The sequence below is a fragment of the Aotus nancymaae genome, unplaced genomic scaffold (genome assembly GCF_030222135.1).
Source record: "Aotus nancymaae isolate 86718 unplaced genomic scaffold, 86718_ANA_hifiasm-v0.15.2.pri h1tg000025l, whole genome shotgun sequence".
Taxonomy (NCBI): domain Eukaryota; kingdom Metazoa; phylum Chordata; class Mammalia; order Primates; family Aotidae; genus Aotus; species Aotus nancymaae.
In genome coordinates, this window is record NW_026988438.1 from 22,219,076 (window position 1) to 22,241,548 (window position 22,473).

The 22,473-nt window shown below is 36.7% G+C and overlaps 1 protein-coding gene and 1 long non-coding RNA gene across 2 annotated transcripts in view; both read left to right on the top strand.

Annotated features, from left to right (window-relative positions):
- Positions 1-13,513, top strand: part of LOC135276520 (uncharacterized) — a 103,306-nt gene extending 89,793 nt beyond the window's left edge. Inside the window, exons 3-4 of the long non-coding RNA XR_010344065.1 lie at positions 11,609-11,761; positions 13,365-13,513. This is a non-coding gene — a long non-coding RNA (uncharacterized LOC135276520). The remainder of the gene's footprint in view (positions 1-11,608; positions 11,762-13,364) is intronic.
- Positions 13,514-13,578: 65 nt separating this feature from the next.
- ABCB1 (ATP binding cassette subfamily B member 1) overlaps positions 13,579-22,473 on the top strand; it is a 101,549-nt gene continuing 92,654 nt past the window's right edge. The window contains exons 1-3 of the mRNA XM_064380428.1: positions 13,579-13,684; positions 14,229-14,299; positions 18,586-18,634. Of these exons, the coding sequence (XP_064236498.1) occupies positions 14,235-14,299; positions 18,586-18,634 (114 nt within the window). The 5' untranslated portion in view covers positions 13,579-13,684; positions 14,229-14,234. The remainder of the gene's footprint in view (positions 13,685-14,228; positions 14,300-18,585; positions 18,635-22,473) is intronic.

Here is a 22,473-nt window from a genome sequence, read left to right on the forward strand (position 1 = left end):
GATAGAGTCTTTCTCTGTTGCTCAGGCTGTAGTGTAGTGGCATGATCATAGCTCGCTGTAACCTCAAATTTTTGGGCTTAAGTGATCCTCCTTCCTTAGCCTCCCTAGTTGCTAAGAATGCAGGTGCATGCCACCACAACTGGCAAATTTTTAAATGTGTTTGTAGAGACAGGGTCTCACTATGTTGCCCAGGTTTGTCTTGAACTCCTGGCCTCAAGCGATCTTCCTGCTTTGGCCTCTCAAAGTACTGGGATTACAGGCATGAGATTCTTCATTCATCATATTATTATTATTTTGGTTTATAGTAGAGAACTAGCTTCAGAAAGTTAAAAAAAATTTATAATTGCTTGTCCAAAAAAAGAGGATATTAAATATTATCATAAACTCAAAGGATAATTTAACACAAACCAAGTTTGTATAGATTAATAAATAAGAATAAACTTTCCAAAACTGGTAATTTCCTTTTATAGATCCATTTTTGACTAAAGGAGCACAGGTTTTATAGCTAAGGGAAGTATTTTAAAAATAATGTCAACTTTTATCTTAGATATGGAGTATATACGTGCAGGTTTGTTACATGGGTATATTTTATGATGCTTAGGTTAGGGGTATGAAAGATTCCATCACCCAGGTAGTGAGCATAGTTCCCAATAGGTCAACTCTTGCTCCCCTCCCTCTCTCCCTCTTTAGTAGACTCCAGTGTCTATTGGTGACATCTTTATGTCCATGAGTAGCCAATGTCTGGCTCCCACTTATAAATGAAAGCATGTGGTATTTGGTTTTCTGTCTTAATTCACTTAGGATAATGGCCTTGTTGCAGCAAAAGACATAATTTTTTCTTTTTTATGGCTGTGTAGTATTCCATGGTGTATATATGCCACATTTTCTTTATTCAGTCCACCACTGATGGACATCTTGGTTGATGCTATGTCTTTGTTATTGTGAATAGTGCTGCAATGAACATATAAGTGCATATGTCTTCTTGATAGAACAATTTATCTCCTTTGGGTATATACCCAGTAATGGGATTGCTGGGCCAATTGGCAGTTCTCTTTTAAATTTTGAGAAATCAAAAGTCCTTTCGAGAGCAATTGGGAAAGAAAAATAAATAAAGGGCATTCAAATAGGAAAAGAAGAAGCCAAATTACCTTGTCAATGACATGGTCTTATACCTAGAAAACCCTAAAGACCCCTGCAAAATATGCCTAGAGCTGATAAATAAGTTTAGTAAAGTCTCAGATTACAAAATCAATGTAAATAAATCAGTAGCACTTCTATGCACCAACAATGGCCAAGCTGAGAATCAAATCAAGAACACAATCCCCTTTACAGTAGATACACACACAGACACACACACACACACACACACACACACACCCCTAGGAATACTCTTAACGAAGGAGGTGAAAGATCTCTAAAGGAAAAACTATGGAACACTTCTGAAAGAAATCATAGATGGCACAAACAAATGGAAATACATCCCACACTCATGGATTAGAAAAATCAGTACTGTGAAAATGACCATACTGCCCAAAGCAATCTACAAATTCAGTGCAATTCCTATCAAAATGCCAGCATCATTTTTCACAGAATATGGTAAAACAATCCTAAAATTTATATGAAACCAACAAGGAGCCCAAATAGCCCAAGCAATCCTAGGCAAAAAGGACAAATCTGGAAGCATCACATTACCCAACTTCAGATTACACTATAAAGTTATAGTAACCAAAATGCATGGTCCTGGTATAAAAGTAGATATATATACCAACAGAACAGAATAGAGACCCCAAAAATAAAGCCAAATACTTACAACCAACTGATCTTTGACAAAGCACACAAAATTGTAATTGGGGAAAGGATACCCCGTTCAATAAATGGTGTTGCGAAAATTGGATAGTCACATGTAGAAGAATGAAACTGGATCCCTATCTCTCATCACACATAAAAGTCAACTCAACATGGATTGAAGACTTATATCTAAGACCTGAAACCATAAAAACTCTAGAAGGAAACCTCGGAAAAACTCTTCTGGATATTGGCCTAGGAAAAGAATTTATGACTAAGACCCAAAAAGCAAATTCAACTAAAACAAAAATAAATAAATGGCACCTAATTAAACTAAAAAGCTTCAGCACAGCAAAAGAAACAATCACCAGAATAAACAGACAATCTACAGAATGGGAGGAAATATTCGTAAATTCTGCATCCAACAAAGGACTAAGTATCTAGAATCTATAAGGAACTCAAACAAATCAGTCCTGCTACTCACTTTGTAACTCATTGAATCTTAGTTCCCTCTTCGTTATTATGAAGATAATCATAACCCTATCTGTGCCAAGAGTCAGTGGGAAAATCTGAGTTACAGTTCAATAAAAATTAGTTGTCTTATTTTCTCTCAAGTGTGTTAGAAGTTCCTTTAAGGTCAAAAATTAAAATTATCTCTGTATCTGGCATGCTCTGTGCAATTGCTTTATATCTATAAATATTTGTTAAATTTAGTTGTTATAAAATTCTTAGAACTGGAATGCAGGAACCATCTGCAACATGCCGTGAAAATCTAAAATAAAATAATATAATAAGAAACAATTCCTTTGAGAAACTCCATACCCTGATCATTTTATTTGCAACAGATGAATAAAACTAAAACTCAAATCTGCATAAGTCAAGTAATTCAGACCTGCTGTAAGCATTTAAAAATATATGTTTAAAATGCATGCTATTTTCTAGCAAAGACATGGAATCAACCTAGGTGCCTATTAACAGTGGATTGGATAAAGAAATGTGGTACATCTACACTACAGAATTCTACACAGCCCTAAAAAAGAATAAAATCATGTCCTTTGCAGCAACATGGATGCAGCTGGAAGCCATTATCCTAAGCAAATTAATGCAGAAAAAGAAAATAAAATTTCACATATTCTTATTTATAAGTGGGAGCTAAACCTTGGGTCCTCATGGACATTAAGATGAAAACAGTAGAGACTTAGGACCTCAAAAGGAGGGAGGAAGGGAGGAGAGCAAGGGCTGAAAAATACCCTAATGGGCACTCTGGGTGACAGGATCAATAGAAGCCCAAACGTCAGCATCGTGCAATACAGAGCCTAGCAAAGCTCTGAGGAGCTGTCAGAAGACTGGTGTGGCTGGAACATGAAGGAGTAAGGGGAGAAATGGCCTGAGGCCATAGAGGTAAGCAGAAGACAGATTATTGAGGACCTTTGGAATTGAACCCGAGAGTAGTGGGAAGCATTTGCAGGCCTTACTCACGGGTATGATATGATCCTATGTATATTTTACAAATTACTTTGGCTGCTATGTAGGGACTGAATTAGAAGAAGACTAGAGTAAATGTGGAGAAACCAGTTAAGGTAGCCCAAGTAAGAGAAGATGGATGGTGGATATAGTGGTTTGGACAAGGTTATTGTCATTGTTGAGAAGAAACTGGGTTCAAATTGGATATAGAAAGTAAGGGTAAAGGGGATGCTAGCAATAATCTCTCTTTTTCCTCCAGGTTTCTGACACAAAGTAAATCGGGTTATGTACTTGGATATGCATTCTGAATGAGAAGCCAATATGGAGACAGGATTAAGAGTTGTGTTTGGGCACTTCTCAAATATGAGATGCATTGAGCCTCCTAAGTGGCAATTTTGGCAACGTAATTTCTATAATTATTTGTTTTAAACAGTAACAAAGATGATGGAGAATAAAGAAAACTTGACTATAGAATAGTAAGAAGGTTTGCGTTTACCACGTGATGAAATGATAATAAGCATAAACCTGGCCTGCATGAGCACTTTGATTGTAATGCATAACATTCAAGTAAAACAAAAAGAACAGGCCAGGTACAGTGGCTCACTCCTGTAATCCCAGCGTTTTGGGAGACTGAGGCAGGATGAACACTTGAAGAAGGATCGCCAGGATTTCAAGACCAGCCCGGGCTACATAGGAAGACTCTATTTGTCAAAAAAAAGAAAAAAAAAAAAAAAAAGCCAGGTATGGTAGTATGCAGTCCCTGGGCTAGTTAAGGTAGCCCAAGTAAGAGAAGATGAAGATGGATGGTGGTACATCTACACCACAGAAGGCCAAAGTGGGAGGATCACTTAATCTCAGCAGTTGGAGGCTGCAGAGAGAAATGATTGCACCACTTCAATACAGCCTGGGTAACAGAGCAAGACCCTGACTGACCAAAAAAAAAAAAAAAAAAAAAAAAAAAAAGCTAGTCCCTACATAAGAAAACTGCAGTATGACTTGTTGCCAATTAGAAGGAACACGACTACAAGGTCAGGGCATATTATTCAAACAGTAGAGACAATACAGTTAAATATTTGGCAGAATTACAAAATATCCCACTGGAAAAGACTAACGCAAGGGAAATCAACAAAAAGATATGAATCAGAATTCATCAGTGTCTCAAGAAAAGGTCATGCAATAAATTAAGTTTTGCAACTGTTTCTACACTGCTGTTAGCCTTGTTCCCTCACCTTCTAAGTTTTAATATAGTTTTAGGTATTTTATAGAAATTTTTATTGTTAATTACAACCAAAGTGCGACCTGTAATAGCAATTCCTTCACATTCAAATCTTGCACCTTAAAATACTCCTTGGGCCTCATTTGGCCAGCTTTAGTATCTCAGATATTTGGACTACAGATATCACTAAGGCAAGTAGAGAAAATGAACTCTAGTACCTATCATCCTTCTGCCATATCCTAAAGAATGATCATGAAAACAAGTTGGTCTTACTGCTCAATAGCAAAAATAAAATCAAGATGACAGAAAACTGATGCGAAACTGAAGTAAAATAACTAGAGAAAATGATTGCACCTGTCCCCCTTAGCATGGATTCCCATGCTAGCCAATCTAAAATCTTCACTGTTAGACTCCTCCTGTCAATATGATAGAATGAACAGTAAGCTCAGTGTCAGAAAGCCTGTGTTGTTAACTTGGCCCTCTTTCTAGCTGAATGTGTGGCTTTGGTCAAGTTCTTTAGCATTTCAGAGACTCACTGTAGTGACAGAAGTGGATAAGATGCCCTCTACATTCTCTTACAAGCTCAAACATCCATGAATCCAGAGAGAAGCACTAGAGCATGAGAATTACCCTATGCTAGAAATCATTTTAAAGAAATAACCTTAAAATTATTAGTGTTCAAGGATTTCCAGAATATTAATGGAACCATTCAAAACTTTTCTTCAGCTCTATTCTGTCTTGGCACAAAGTTACTTAATAAGGTCTGCCCTGACTATCTTATTTAAAATTATAAACTTTGCCCACCTGGTATTTTCCCTCTCTCCTTTCCCTGCTCTGTTTTTCTCCATAACACTTTACTCTTTTTAACACACAAAATCACTTATCTACTATGTTGTTATCTATCTGCCTACACTCACTACCAAATATAAGTTCTACCTAGGCAGGGATTTTTGTGTATTTTGCTCATGAATATATACCAAGTACCTAGAGTAATACCTGACATGCATAGGGTACTTGATTAACATTGTTGAGTGAATGAATAAATTTATAATATGAATTTAAAATAAAATATTTTCTAACTTAAAATTGTAAAATCAGATCTAACCAACACTTCATTGATCTACTAGCACAGTGTTTCTTGTATATGAAAGTGTATTTTAAATAGATCTGTTCTGTGAAATAATACTAAGTTTTAAAGAAATTACTGAGTGAACATTAGCTCATTGAACTAATTTGACCTTGCTCCCGGGAGAGAGTTCACTTGAGATTAAGCAAGTTCAAAGTCTATGAATCATAAAGCAATTAAAAAAAAAAAAAGTAAAAGGGAAATGATGTTTTTATAAACTCTGTAGTTCAAAAGCCATTTCAGGTAATATTGTTTTTTTTATGTCAGGAATTCCTCAGTACTGATATCTTAGAGCAAAGGGTTTGGTTATAAATTAAGAGAATTATAAAATAGATACATAGTAGGACTGCTCCATCTAAATATGTGTTGATGTCAAAGGAATAATCTTCAGAATAATTTACTAAGCACAGGAGAAAATTGGGCTCATTACTTTATAGCCATATTTCATTTTTAATTGAAACTTCTATAAGTAAATCACTCACTAGTCTATTAACAATAACAACATCAGCACAAGTAAACATTCAGAATATAAACATCCAGGTACTAAGCTAATTGGTTTACATTTACTGTCTCATTTTACAAATGAGGAGTTTAATTGCAGCAAAAGAAATAAACTTTCCAATGTCGAATAGCCATAACTTAAACCCGATCTGTTTGATGCTAAAGCCAATGTTCTTCACGGCAATGTTGGGTTATCTCTTGTTTCTAAAACTTAAATTTATGAGTAAAAGGCAAAACTTGCTATTATTGAGGACATTAAAATCATATTACATTTCTGTAGACTCGAGTACAAATCCAGCAAAAAAGTTCAAACTATTTCTTGGCAGGCATCATCATAATTGGTATATAGATTCCTTGGGTATTCACTTTGAAAAGGAAGTTGGTCACTTTAGATACATAAGTTCAATCTGTTTGTAAAAACAAAATGAAAACAAAACAGTTGCCTTGTATGCTAATATTATCCTAACAGTTTTCACCTCTAAAAACATACACACACAGAACTTGAGGGACTTTACATGGCTCATCTTCGTATTGTCAGCATCTAGCAAAGTACTTGCCACATAGTGATCAATAAAAGTTTTAGCCAGCCTGGGACAACATAGCAAGATCCTATCTTTACAAAAAAAACTTAGCCAGGCATGGTGGCACACACCTGTGGTCCCAGCTACTTGAGAAGATAAGGTGGAAAGATCCTTTGAATCCAGGAGGTCGAGGCTGTAGTGAGCTGTGATTGCGCCACTGCACTCTGGCCTTGGTGACAGAGCAAGACCCTGTCACACATACACACACAAAATTAAGTAAAGAAAAAAAAAAGAATCAAAGAAAACAATAATTCCCCTAGCTTAAGTCTATCTTTATTTGTTTGGATAAGCTATAAAATGTCAAATAATGATGTTAATGGACATTTCTCTAAAGCCACCAACAGAGAAACTGAGAACATACTATATGTGCTGCATTTTGTATACAGAATAAAAATAGGGACAAGATTGCTATCCTCACAGAACTTAAATTCTTCAGGGGAATGACAATGAAGTCCTTAATTGGATTTCTCTCCTCTGTATTATCTTCCTCAAGTGGAGGTATATGATGCTTAGTTATGGAAAGTATCTCCAGGGCTTTGATCTTCTCAGTAAGTCTTTGAGGCTGATATGAAAACAGTAATTAGAAAAAAAAAAAATGTGTCCAAGTTACATAGACAGTTGATGACTAAAGCTAGAAATCAGTTATTACAGTCACCCATGTATTTTCTTATTACTTAAAGAGCATCTCTCTTTCTACCTCTTTCTCTCTTCCTCCTTGCTCACTTTTCTTAGAAACATGGATAAGATTTTCAGAAATATGAGAAACTTTTGAATGCATGCAAAATATTGGGAATTCTCAGTGTTTCTTCTTTTAGCCAGTTAATTTTGGCTTTCACTAAATGCGACTGTTCCTTAGTAAGCAGGAAACTCCATTCAAAGATAGGTACCAATAACCAGGATCCTGAAAATTCATTTTCATCTGCATCTCCAAACTTTTATAAAAATTTGTTATAAAATAATACACTGTTAGTATAGGACATTTCTCAAATACAGAAAAATTTAAAGCAAAAAACTCAGACCTAACTTTCATCACTAAAAGATAATCACTCTTGACACTTTGATATCTTTATTTCTAGTATTACACCAATTAATTTGCTTGATATAGTGAATATTAGGCTGTTATAATTTTCCCCTGCCTTTTTTCCTTGCATATTAGCATGGGTATTTTCTGAGGTTATCACAAACTCTGTAAGCCCATTTTATATTACTACTTTTTAAAAAAGAATGTATTATAATTAATTCATCCATACACATGTGGTTAAGTATTCAGATAACTGCTGATTTTTCACTGTTACAAAACAATGCAGCAATGAATACCTTTAGCTGATATTTTTTCCTGTACTTTGAATTATTTCTTTAAGATAGATTTCCTAAAATTGAATTAATGAGTCAAACGGATTTATGTTTCCCTTATGTATGTTTCCTTATTCATTTTAATAATTTTCAACTCCCACCTGTTTTATTTAACCCTTGTGAGCATGCAATAATCTCATTTTCTCAAAATATCTTTGCTGATGTAATTTGCATTTCTTTGTAGTTAGAATGAATATTTCAATATGTCTTCTTTTGAGTACCAGTATACTCGATACTTTTTTGTATGAATTGCCTATTTGCATCTTTTGCTCAGTTCTTATTTAGGCCTTTAAATTTTTTTATCCATTTATATGAGCTCTTTGTATATTAAGAATATTAATCTGTTGTGATATTTGCAATAAATAACTATATGGTTTGCTGTTGGCTTTAAATGTGAATTTATTCAATTTTCTTCATAATTTTGTTTTTATAGATTACTTCAAAAGTAATTATAATTATTTCCATATTATTATTTACTTTCAATGTCTATTACTAGCCCTTCCCAGTAATCACTTTTACTCTCACGTTCTTAATGTTTATTCATATCTTGGTTCCATTTATCATCTTTATTAGGATATCTGGGAAGTAGTACCATTTATACCAAACATACATCAAATCTTACCTTATTTTCTTCTTACAGAAACCTTAGGTGGATGCTGTTTTTGTCTTTATTTGAATGGCACAGAAATCAAGGTTTTTGAGAGGTGGAGTATTCGTTCGCAGCCACATAGCTGGTAACTCACGAAGCTGAAATTCCAAGAATTGCCACTTAATTTTCTTCTTTCCCTTGATCTTACTCAGTTGTCTTCTCTCCTCTTAATTTTGTCATTCATTTAAAAACTTTTCTTGTGCTATTATGGTATATTTATTTCAATAGGGGGCAGTGACTTACTCAGAGAGGTGATTCTCTAACGGAGTTTAAAGATTATATTAGAAGTTGATAGAGGAGGCCGGGTGTGGTGGCTGATGCCTAGAATCCCAGCACTTTGGGAGGCTGAGGTGGGCAGATCACCTGAGGCCAGAAGTTCAAGATCAGCCTAGCCAACGTGGTAAAACCCCATCTCTACTAAAATTATAAAAATTAGCCTGGTGTGCTGGTGCAAACCTGTAATCCCAGCTACTCAGGAGGCTGAGGCAAGAGAATCACTGGAACTCAGGAGGCAGAGGTTGCAGTGCGCTGAGATCATACCAGCGCACTCCAGCTTAGGTGACAGAGTAAGACTCTGTCTCAATAAAAAGAAGTTGATAAGGGAGATAGTTCATGGCAATGGATCTTTCAAGTCACACTAATGATAACTCAGGCATTTAGCCTACTAGTATAATTTCCATAAATCTGTCTCTGATCTCATACTCTCAGCACTTAATATTTTCCACAAATGTTTATTGAAACTTTGTTTTGTATAAGTCTCTGTCCAGTTAGAATATTTTTAAAAAATCATAATCATATGAAACATTAATAATAAATACAAAATGAGAGGTACAGATACTGAAAAGTAAGATTGCAGAGTGGTAGAAAATATTTCTGGCTGGAGTAGATAGGGAAGGGTTCAAGGAGGAGTAAAATTCAGGTTTCTATTTGCCATTGACTTATCACATGGCTAAGTCACTAAGTGACTTAATCAAAATTAAATTAATTTATCATCATCTGATCACCATTTCACACAAGTTGTATCTGTTGCAATATTGGCTAAATGATGGCAAGACAAACAACCTCTTTGAAAATGATCACATGGACCTTCAGTATCTAGATTTTTTTCTTTCAATGCAGATATCCATAGAAGCAATCTGATGTAATCCAACGTGAGTTCAAGTACAGTCATTTAACACCCCCCATCATTAGGTCAGTCACATGTCCTTCATAGATAAAAATCATTACATATGAAAGGGTGGAGAATGTGTGGATCCCTTATTATTGTTAACACAACTGAGTCATATATCTTGCTCTTTGAACTGGGTGGAAACTTGTATTCTTTCTCTGCCTCAGGTCAATTAAGTTCATTGAGGTGAGTTGCATTCCTTCTTTAAATGTGTTGAACCTTCAATTTGGACTCAGATTGGCTAAATAGAGGAGATAGGAAAAATAGAGAAAATAAATTATTAACGAGATCAGAGAAAGACAGAAAGACACACAAGATTTATGATAGAGGGTCACAAGAAGAACATCCAGAAGAATTAAAAACCAAAAGAGAAGGAAAAGTAGGTAAACAGCTCTTTAATTTCTATAAATTTGTTGTTAATACTCATAATAAAGGACATAGAGAGCTGGGATATGAGAATAATTGGTCAAACATATGTGGATAAATAGATGTGACTACATACATGAGTGCCAAAGAATGCTAAGGAAGGGCAAAAAGAGATTGAGAAGATGGCATTGTTACTAATATATAGCAATGTCGAGTGTTTAGGGTGTTCCAGGCACTGTACAAACCTTTTAAATATACAAATCACTTAATCTTGCCATAACATTAGAAGGTACTATCTACTCTTTACTAAAGAGTGAAGAGTAGATGGCACCTCTGTGGGACAGCCAAGTTAAGTAACTCGTTCAAACCTACACATAATAATCAGCAGAGACGGTCCTTATCTAAGTTTTTCTGACTTCGAAGCCCAAATTGTTTAATGGAGCCAAGTACTAAAGAAGAAAACTTTTGTAAATTAATTTAGTTTAACAATTTATATGCGGAAAGGCACAGAATGAAAAGAGCACAGCATCTGAGAAGCCCAGTGAGTTTGGCTGAAATGGAGTGAACATGAACATGTTGACGGGGAGGAAGATGATTAGAGAGAAGTGCTGTGTTGTGGTTCTTTTGAGAGGAAACTCTAGGCTAAGCGCGGTGGCTCACGCCTGTAATCCCAGCACTTTGAGAGGCCAAGGCGGGCAGATCACAAGGTCAAGAGATCGAGACCATCCTGGCCAACATGGTGAAACTCCGTCTCTACTAAAATACAAAAATTAGCTGGGCGTGGTGGCGTGCACCTGTAATCCCAGCTACTCGGGAGGCTGAGGCAGGAGAATTGCTTGAACCTGGGAGGTGGAGGTTGCAATGAGTCAAGATTGCGTGCCACTGTACTCCAGCCTGGTGCCTGGAGACAGAGCGAGATTCTGTCTCAAAAAAGAAGAAGAAGAAGAAAGGAAGAAGAAAGAAGAAGAAGAAAAGAAGAAGAAGAAGAAACTCTGATGTGAAACTCTTATACATCATATAGTCTGCGGCAGGGAGCCATTGCAAGTTTTCCAAGATGGAATCATAAGAAGAAAACACTTCACGGGGCTGAAAAAGGCAGTGTAGTGGAGTGTCCTACGATAATGTACTGTAGTGTAGAGTAGTGGTTAAAAGTATGGTTATGAGAGAGGGACTACTGGTTAGCAGCTTACCTGCTGTGTGACTGGACAAATAATGCAAACCTTAGTGTCTTTTATTGTAACATGGGAGTAACATAACAACAATAGTAACTACTTGATATGATTCTTGTAATGATTAAATGACATAATCTCTTTGAAGTGCTTGGCAGTTCCTGATATATGACCAGTAGTTAATAAATGTTATTTGTTATTATTATCATTATGTATTATTACTCCCACAGATAAAAAACAACAGAAGGCAGCAGAGAGACAAATCTTTAGTGTTGGGAGGCTATAGACAAGCTGGTGAAAGAAACGGCTACATGAGGGTGGATGACAAGAAGGTGCAGATTGTGGCAATCACTTCAAATGGAAAAAGCACTGCTTGAATGAAGGTATGTGAGTGCCAACTGGCAAGGGGACTAGGTAGGTTTCACCAGAAATTAAGGAGGCTTAAGAACAGCCAAGTCCAGCTTGACAGGAGTGGTGGTAGCACAAATACAAGACTGGTGTCTTTAAATAAGCCAAGGGCAGTTGAAAGTAGCAAGAGCTGGTTTGTTTTAGGTCCATCATGTTTTATATTCATACTTTCATGTCAGTGGAGCAAAGAAATTGAATACAATATAATAGAATGGTAGAATCTTATTTTTAAAAATCTGTGTTATTCTGATCTTTAACTTACTTTTATCTTTGATAGAGATCTTTACCTGAAGCTCAAGACTATAGAAATAGTGTAATCAGTATAACAGTATAGCACTTTATTTATATCCTGCACGGTTTAGGAAGGGTTAAAGGCCATTCAAAAGGCTACATAAAATTCAACAATATTATGTAAATAAAAGGTGAGATAAAGGAACAAAGCCAAACAAAAGTGGAAACAGAGATGAGAGGCATAAATAACATTAAAAACGCAAGTGATGAAGATGAAAGCTTGTATAGTTACCCCAGATGGACCACAGGGTGGTTGTTAAGTCTTAAACAGTGAACAATGCTATACTCATGCATATCCAATTAGAACATGTGGAAAAAATAAAGGCCTGTTAGAGAGCCTAATTAACAATTTGTAAAAAAAAGCAAAAAACAAAAAACAACCAAAAAAAAAAACTTCATTATATGGCCAAGCACAAAATAAATCAAGGTAAGAAAAATGTGTAGTCAAGAATAGGAAAAAATTATGGCTTTGAAGTATGAGTTATTTAAAGAAAGAGGAAACATCTTCGGACTATGCAGTAAAAAACAAAGTGATTTTCTTCTTCTAAACTTATGCAGTAAGCTGATAGGTAATATGTGTAAGTCATGGAACGTAGACTAGAGGTTACAACAAAGCTATTTCCTCTACGTTTATAAGAAGTAAGAAAAGCTCTGATGTGAGTTAGCAGTACTTTACAAATTTGAATTGGGAAGATTGCACATACTTTTCCTCAGTTTGAAAAAAATAGTGGACAGGAAAAAATATTAAATGTTGGCACTAAATATGGAAAGAAATTAAAGCTAATGTAACATGCTAAAACATGCTATGTTTATTTTAATAATTTTAATTAAAATGTAAGAATTTTGAAATGCCCTGGAAAAACACCGGCATTGACCTGACCTCTAAAGTTTTAAAATATTACACACTTTGAAATACCATTTCTATCTTGAAATACCTGTGTCTCTATATTTTTAAAAACTTTCTTTTTCTTTCTTTCCATTTATCATCAAATAAAGGATGAACAGATATAACTCAGAAACTGTCAAACATGCTGAAGAAAGTCCACTGCAGAAAAATTTCTCCTGGCCTTTTTACAGGTGTTAGCAGAAAGGTGCTACAGAATTGGAGAGGTCAGAGGTTTTGTATTAACTGTATTAAATGCAAATCCAGAGAAAATTTCCCTTCAGGACATCCTGTATCCTTATATGGATATGAATACCTCTGTGAACTTTGAGAGACATGTCTCTGTAAGTTGAAATGTCCCCGATGATTCAGCTGATGCGCGTTTCTCTACTTGCCCTTTCCAGAGAGGCGCAACGGAAGCAGTAACATTCCTCCTGGAGATTCAATCTGTTTCGCAATTTCTCAAAGAATGAACATTCGGTTAAGACGGGCCTGGAGCGTTCATCTGCGGTGAGGTTTGATTGGCTGCGCAGGACAGCGCCGGGGCGTGGGCCGGGCACCGCCGCTTAGTCCCCGTGCCACGGGAAGCCTGCGCTCATTCAAGCAGCGGCTCCTCCGAGCTCAGAGGAGAGGCCGCCGTTTGTTTCCACTAGGTCTTTCCCCCCACGAAGTCGGAGTCTCTTCCAGAATTTCACGTCTTAGTGGCCGTTCTAAGGAGCTCGAGGTAGGCGCACGCGGAGTTGGGAACTACTACGGGACGGTTCCCAAGAAGGGTCAGGCTTTCAGACTCCCCGTGCGTGGTGCTCGCGGGAGAAGGGCTTCCCGAGGCGCGGACGGTGAGGAGTCCTGCTGCCAGTCCCTGGGGACCAGGTGGGGTGAGATGCAGGCTGGAGCTCGTGGAGCAGCGCCCAAACCGCAGTGGCACTGGACCATGCCGGCCGGAGCGCGCAGAGCCGCGCGGTGCGGGGACCTGGTCTCTGAGCTCGCGGGCGGCGGGTGGGAGGGAGCATCGTCCACGGCGACGGGAACCGGGAGGGAGAACCGCGCTTGCGGCGCGCAAAGTCCAGAGCGCGCTGCCAGACCCCAGACGCTGCCTGCGTGGAGAGGCTGGAGAGCCCCTGCAGCGCCCAGCGTGGCCAGAGCGGCTGGAGCGTCATGGCGAGCGCTCCCCGTTACTGCTCTCCGGGTTAGGCAGGGGCTGGAGGTGAGTCTCACCTCAGGCTCCTGCGGCTCTTGCGTTTGGCTAACGAGCTGCGGTTTTTCTTCAGGTCGGGATGGATCTCGAAGGGGACCGCAATGGAGGAGCAGGGAAGAACTTTTTTAAACTGAACCATAAAAGGTAGCTAGTTTGTTTCATTTTCATAGTTTACATAATTGCAAGATTTGGGTAGTTTATCTATAGCTTCCAGCTCTGAAATAAGTGACATATTGTTGTTGTTTTTAATTATTTTTATTTTAAGAAACGCAAACCAGCCTTTGGAATCAATTTCCCTGATTAGAGCAGAAGTTTGTCAGCTGCGTGGAGCATATGCATTCTCCCTCAGTCTTTTTCGTTCTTTCTTTTAATGATACTTAATATTTTACGTATTTATGAAATGGGGTATATGAGAGTGTTTTTTACATGCACAGAATGTGTAATGATCAAGTCCAGATATTTGGAGTATCCATCATCTTGGGTATATTTCATTTCTGTGTTGATAACATTTTAGGTCTTCTATTCTAGCAGCTTTGAAATATACAATATATTGCTAACTGTAGTCACCCTAATCTGCTGTCGAACATCGGAACTTATTTGTCCTGTTCAACCGTTCTTAGTCATTCACCAGCCTCTCTTCATTCCACCCTTTTTCCCTTCCTGGACTCTCTCCCTTAGTCTTGGCGTGCCTCTTCCTCAGCTTTCCTGCCCCAGACTGGCGGATGCTCATTTCTGTCTTGAACTTTGCTTTTCAAGTGGTGTTCATTGCCCATACCTGAGCCATATGCCGCTGGTGATCTGCTCTGTGGTCCAGGCTCTTGATTGTGGTAAATGGCTACGTAAACATCGCGTGTTTGTGGCCTGGGTGGTGGAAGGTCAAAAGTACGTTTTGTTTTTTTTGTGTGCATGTTGTTTTAACTGGCAATAAATATCTTTATATAATATTGGTAATGTAACCACACATATAGAAAATAATTACTTAAAGTTAATTTTAATCATGATACTCTGGCTTTATAGGAAATTTAAAACTCCACTCAATAGATTCATTGTTAGTAGTAAATTGTAAGATAAATTGTAAATATATTAATATTATTAGAAACTGTAATGTAAATTATAAGATAAATTAGTAAACATGTTAATATTATAAGAAACCAAACTTTCCAGTGTAAGAGAAAAAATACAAATGTGGAAATTAAATACATTTTTAAAAATAATGTTAAATTTGAATTGGAAATTTCAATATGAGTTCATAATTTTTTAATAGTTCATTTTCAGCCTACTGAAAGGGACAGTAATAATGAGCACTGTTAGTATCGGATCTTGATTTCTTAATACCATTCCTCCCTAAAAGAATTAACACCTCAATAGTTAATTTCAGCTAGGTCTGGGGCGGGAAAAATACAAAGTGAGCCTAGAGTATTTTGTGGTACCTGAAAGTAAGAAAGTGGAGTTTAATGGAGTAGTCAAAAGCACGCTGGAGCTGGCTGGAAGGGGCTTCCACTGGCCAACTCTGGGAAAATTTGAGCATCAAAGAAAATCATAACTGTAATCGATTTTTAGGTACTGAATGCAGCTGCTGAATCCCTAATATTCTGGGAGGAGGGAAGTCGAAAGAAAGTGTGAGAAAATAAAGGAATGATCTTCACAGAAAAATTCCAGCTATTACTTTGGAATGTGCATTGTTATAATAGATTCCGGCAAGAGTTGTCAATGAACCCTAAACCATTCAGAAAAAAAGTTGTATCTAAGAATTTTATTCAAAATGTTTACTCATTGGAAGGAGAATATGCTTTTCCAATTAAAGATTTTGCAGTTAGCACCTTAACCAAGTGATCAGATCTGGTATCACTCACAGTAGAATAGATTGTAGTAAATGACTCATCACTTGGATTTTGAGTAAACAACATCACTTAGCAAATGTTAATATATCTACAAGAACATTTAGTCTGAATCCAATTAAACTTGTAGACTGGGGCTGTCCAATAGATATGTTATGTGAGACACATTTGTAATTTAAAATTTTCTAGTAGCAACATTAAAAAATAAAAATAAGATAAAACTAATTTTGAAAATATATTTTATAGTACTCAATATGTCCAAAAGATTGGATTTTCTATATGTAATCAAAATGATTAATAAGATAGTTTACATTCTCTTTTATGCTAAATCCTCCTGTTTGATGTGTATTTTTCATTTATTGCACTTCCCAATTTGTATTCAATTTGTCCCAAGATGTGGGACATTCTGTAAGACAGCTGTTCATGTCCCTTTACAAAAGTCAATGTTAAAAAAAATAAAAGGAGGACTTCTAGATTAAGAGAGACTAAAGATATATAACTACCAAATGTAGTATGTGAACATTACAGAACAAAACAGAACAACCTAAATGTTCGACAAGGTAAAAACCTACGGAAAACATTCTTGGGACATTTTAATGTGGATTGGATATTAGCCGATATCAAAATTGCAACCACTTTTCTTAGATGTGATAATGGTAGGAGAACATGTGATTGAAATAGAAAATTTTTGTAAAAAAAAGTTCACATAAACAATGAAAAAGGCCCCATAGAGTGGAGGGTAGGTATTCCGCTTTTTGTTTTTCACTTTGTATTTTTGAAAACTTGATAGCTTAAAGAAATATGTACTTATGATACAAACATTTAGGTAGATTTAAGAAATATTGAGGGTATGTGAAGGGAAACAGTAAAGAAAATTGTTTGATCACATATTTCTGTTATTAGTTCTATCATGACCTATAGACTTCTTTTTTCAAATTAGAGATTATATTTTACGTAAGTAGTTCTTATTAAATTGTGCTCATTGCCATTGATTTAAATCTGTTTTAACATGGATTGTAAAGAAGTACATGGCTTTGGTAATAGATAATGCTGGGATAATAGTGCTATTTGGAATATGTCTATTTGTAAAGATTCTTTATTAAAATGATATTTGATGAATGACCTGTCTTTCTAAGCACCGTGTTTTGTGCTAATGGGGATAAGTTAGTAATCTAGTAGGGGTGAGAGTTTGTGTGAAAGTGCGTTTTAATGTGATGCAGTATCTCAGAAACCTGAGGTTGTACCCTTATAGCTTGGTGGTCAGGGAACGGACTTGGCATTTAAATATAGGCTTTGTTATAGCTGTGGGACCTTGAACAAGTTAACTCTTCTCACTCTTCTACATCTCTAAAAGGAAAAAATGTGTCTTTCTTATAGAATTGTTTATGAATCCTGTGTGGGAAGTGCTTACTTAGCCTGTGCCTGGAACATTATAACTTCTCCAGAGTAGCAGCAGTCTTAGAGAACAAAAAAATAAATAAAAAGCTTAGAGCTAAAACTCAACTATTTATGGCTGTTTTTCTCTTTTCATCCTGGTTCCAGGGATACTGAAACCATGCCTTTACTGGGAATTGGGTGGGACCAAGCCCGAAGAGTTATGTTTGTGTATTTTATGTCTGTCTAACATTATCCAAAGCCAAATGGGTAAACTCCGGATTTTTTTTCTTTAGAAGTCTCTTCACCTCTTTTGACCTCACTTAGTGTAAAGAACAAAGACAAAGATGAATTTACCTTGTGAACTTAAAAACCCTGTAAAAAATAACACAATTCTTCTCTAAAAGAATCTTACTTTTATACAAAAATACAGATGAGGCAGATTTGTTACAGTTGTTTTGCCTTCACATCCTAGGTGGCAGTTACACAGAGTGGAAAATGGGTTACAGAGTTAGATTCATTTGTATCTGGGTTCAAAATAAGAGTTGACCTTATGCCTGAGGACAACTTTTTGACAATTTATAGAACATCATTTTTGACCATAGCTTTCTAGAGTACATTTATTTCATAATGGTTCATTTAGGGCTCCAGACATTTTTTTCACAATTAGATTTGCTCATAAACAGTAATTTAATTTTCTTCTTAGGCTAGTTATGCCCAGCATCTAATTGTCTCTACTCTTCACTAGTAAAGGGAATATTAAGAATAATATCTAGGCTGTAGACAGATAAAATATCAATGCCATCATTACTCAAATGACAATCAAAGGGATTCATAATTAAGGGAAAGTGTGAATGATTTTCTAATTAGAATAAAAACAGGAAACTTTTTTCAGTATGTCTTTTTTTCTGATTGCAAAGGGTGTATGTATGTATTCATCATAGCAAATCAGGAAATTTCAAAGGCACAAGGAAGAAAATATTTTTAGAGAGATTCCAATACTCAGTGAAAACCACATATGTAGATTTCTAAGATATATGTAAACATATTTAAACATTATAAATGGGATCATACTATTACTATCCTGTTTTTTAACTGTATAATATAGACATATTTCTTTATCCTATTCGTCATTAAATATATGTTCTATATTAATTTGAGTAATTTAAAAATTATGTAATTTCTAAAGTTTTATGTATTTCCTTTGCTGTTTTGCAGTGAAAAAGATAAGAAGGAAAAGAAACCAACTGTCAGTGTTTTTGCAATGGTGAGTTTTGAATTTATTAACTATTAAAAATACTTTGTAAATTTGATGTCTCCTTACATGGAAAAGAGATATTTCATCTGATATAAGATTTTCTTACACAGTGTGTTAATGGAGAAGCAAAATAAATTGGTTTGATTTAGCTTATTTTTGGGAGAATGCTGATCATAACTTGCCATGTATATTAATAATCTGCAGCCACCCTTCCTGAGATTTCAATATTCTTCTAATGAATTATGTTGCCAGTGATCCGTTACCTACTCAAACATCTCTCCCATCTGCACAGAGGAAACCAATCACGTAGAGTGCTATCTTTAATGGCTCTGAAATTCTGGCAGGTTTTAGGTCAAAGTCCATTGCTAACAATAAAAGATAGCAACGGATTATTTATTGCTATGAAAATTTTAGAGCATTTTGGTTAGTCCATTGCAAATTTTAGGTAAAAGTCCATTGCTAGCAATAAAAGGTAGCAATGGATTGTTTATTACTATGATTTCAAATATGCCATATGTCATTCCCCTGTGCTATATAGATGAAAATCTAGAATTTGAAAACCTTAATGTAACTCTTTATTTCATTTTCTGGTTGCACGTGGTTGTTTAGAAGCTTTTCTTTGATCACACTTGGATTCAGACAGGAATCATATAGGTGTGGTTGGTTGATGACTTCAGTGCCATGATCTTGGCTCACTGCAACCACCACCCACCAGCCTCAACTGATCCTCTCACCTCAGCCCTTCAAGTAGCTAAGACCACAGGTGTGTACCGCCATGCCCAGCCAACTTTTGTATTTTTTGTAGAGACAGGGTCTCGCTATGTTGCCCAAGCTGGCCTTTAACTCTTGACCTCAAGTGATCTGCCTCCCTTGCCTCTCAAAGTGCTGGGATTACAGGTGTAAACCACTGCGCCACACCTAGCTGATGACGTCTTATCTACCTGGATTCTCACTTCCTTTTTTCTAAGAATACAAATTTAGGTGAACTGTTAGGTGAGCGATTCCAGAGATTACAACCGGGAAGACTACTGAACCAATTAATCTAACAGCACACGCTTTATAATTCAGTCATAACACAGGAATTTTTTAGGGGGAAGGAGTGGATAGATTGTCTTGTAAAATGGATTTTAATAAGTTGATTATAAAAATAGTTATATGCAGGGAAAAAATAGTCATATGACTTTTACACTGAAGACTCCATGGTTCCCTTATGTGATCTTCGTCTCTCTGTGCTACAATTGCTCTTGCCATGACTCCTGCTTTTGTTCCATCTCCACTTCCTTTGGACTTTTGGAGAGATGAGACTAAGTACTTGAGTCATTCTCAGACTACTTGAGTAACCAAGTGACAGTTTTCATTGTTACATTCTTTTATGGAAAGAAGCATTTAGGTTAAAGGTGTATTTATTCCCAGGATTTCGGTGCTGTCATTTTGAGACTTTCAGTTTTTATTATTTGTAGTTAAATAGTTTTAAACCTTAGGAGTCTTATATTTTAGAAAATTTAACAGACCTACTGTATAGAGGTAATGTTATCAATACTCAATTCATTTTAAGGCACAAAAAATAAAAATATGATGCTTTAATACAAGGTGGTAGTAATAGAACACATATAGCACAATATGCCAACCATTGTCCTGAGTGTTTCATATATGATCTCATTTATTCCTTACAACTCCTTTTGAGATGGGTACTATTATTCCAATTTTACACGTGAAGAAATTGAGGCTAGACATACTCACCTGTCTGAGGATACACAGTGGGCCAGGATAGAGAGAATATACAATAAGCCTATCGACGAAGTATTCTGCTACTTAGATTTTCCTCACATCTTTTTCCTGAAAAGTCAACATTGAATGTAACTTGAATATGAAACTTAATAAACACAAGAACATAATAAAAGTTTAACAGTAAAATGGTGATGTCACTGGCATCGCTTATTAATAATAATTTTCAGCGAAGATAAAAAACTATTGTGTTCAGGGTTCCAAGAAGGCCAGCCTCAATGATTCACACAAGGAGGACTCAAAGGACTTATGGCAAAAGGCGACTGGGGAGAAGTCCAGAAGAAACCAGATGCAAGCTCCTAGAGTTCTCTCCTAGCGGAGTCACAGGGCACACTGAATTTCTTCAAGCAATGAGTTGAGACAGCACATGCGGAATGCTGTTGATCAAAGAAGCACATTATAGACTCAATGCCCAGAGGTTTTCTTAGAGGCTGATCGTGTAGGCACACACACAGCATGCACCAAAATTTCAGGCTCATAGAAGGAAGGCAAAAACACAGAAGGTAGAACCGTATTGTTTGTACAGATAGTTTGGCTATACTTATCGGTTAGAATGGTGATGATCCTCCCCAAATCCAAGTTCCAGCCAAGGGCCAACCTTGTATGCGGGCCTTTCTAAACATAGCAGCCTCAGAACTGCTGTGTTAGCTCTTGTCTGCATACAATGTTTGTTAATTTATTTCCACTATGAGACTTTTTGGCAATCTTAAAAAAGTGATGAAAGAAGTAAGGAATAGATTCAGATTTTTCTAATAGCCTTTTAAGCTTATATCAGACCTTGTTTCAACATTTACAGAAACACAAAAGTAGGATAAAATCTAAAGCAAGTGAGGAAGTGGGATACATAGAGAAATAAAGGTTGGGCTGCAGTTTCTACACAAAATGAACTTCTTAAAGATTGTACACCCTTGGTCAGGTGCAGGGGCTCATGCCTGTAATCCCTGCACTTTGGAAGGCTAACTTGGGCAGATTGGTCCAGCTTGGGCAACATGGCAAAACCCTGTCTATACGAAAAATAAAAAAATTACCTGGTCATGGTGGCACTATACCTGTAGTCTCAGCTACTTGAGAGGCTGAGGTGGGAGGATCACTTGAACCTAGGAGGTGGAGATGCAATGAGCCAAGATTGTGCAACTTCACTCCAGCCTGGGTGACAGAGTGAGACACTGTCTCAAAAAATAAAAAAGATTATATAATCTTGTAAGAATTGTGCACTGTAGATTGAACTCTGAGCCTTCTATTGTATGTGTCTTATGGAAACATTAATGTTTTTTCTAAATAGATAATACGTAACAATGTTAAGTATTTCCTTTGTACCAGACATTTGTTAAGCACCCTATGTTTATTGTGATATAATCTTCATAATCTTCAAATAGGGACGTAAGTCTCTGCAGTTTGGGAACTTGTGTTATTCTTATGTTCCAGATGAAGAAACTGACTCAGAGAAGTTAAGTAATGCATTCAAAGTCACAGGGTCACATAGCTAGTAAGCAGGGTAGGCTCAGATATGCCCAGCTGCTTCTAACAACTGTAATCACTTACGATTGGTTAAACTGTTGTCTCTCTGGAATTGAAGAGTTCTTTGTTGCTGTTACCTTTTCATCTTTGAACCAGGTGGTCATCAAAGACTTTGCCACCTGGCTCAGTATCTCCCGTCCACGTCGGTGCTCCAACCAACTTGGGCGACTTCTATGGTTATGTGGATAACCACTCTTTGATCTTCACAGCTGCAATAATCACACAAACCTACCTGTATCTGGATCTGTTTCCTCCTCCTTCTTTCCAGTTATGACAGAGTTTTAGTCTTAAGACTAATCACTCGTACCTTGGCCCCTATCTCCTCTGCCTTTTCAGGGACCTTACGTCATCATTATCACGCATTCTCTTCTGTATCTTCCATCTCTCCCTCTCAACTGCATCTGTCCCATTGGGATTGACACATCAAGGCACTGTCATCTCACTGATGCCCTTCTTGGAGCCACCCCTGCCAACTCCCTTCACGCACAAAAGTGGCCTTTGCATTCTGTCTTGATTTTACCATTCACTTAGTTCTCAGCCTGTTG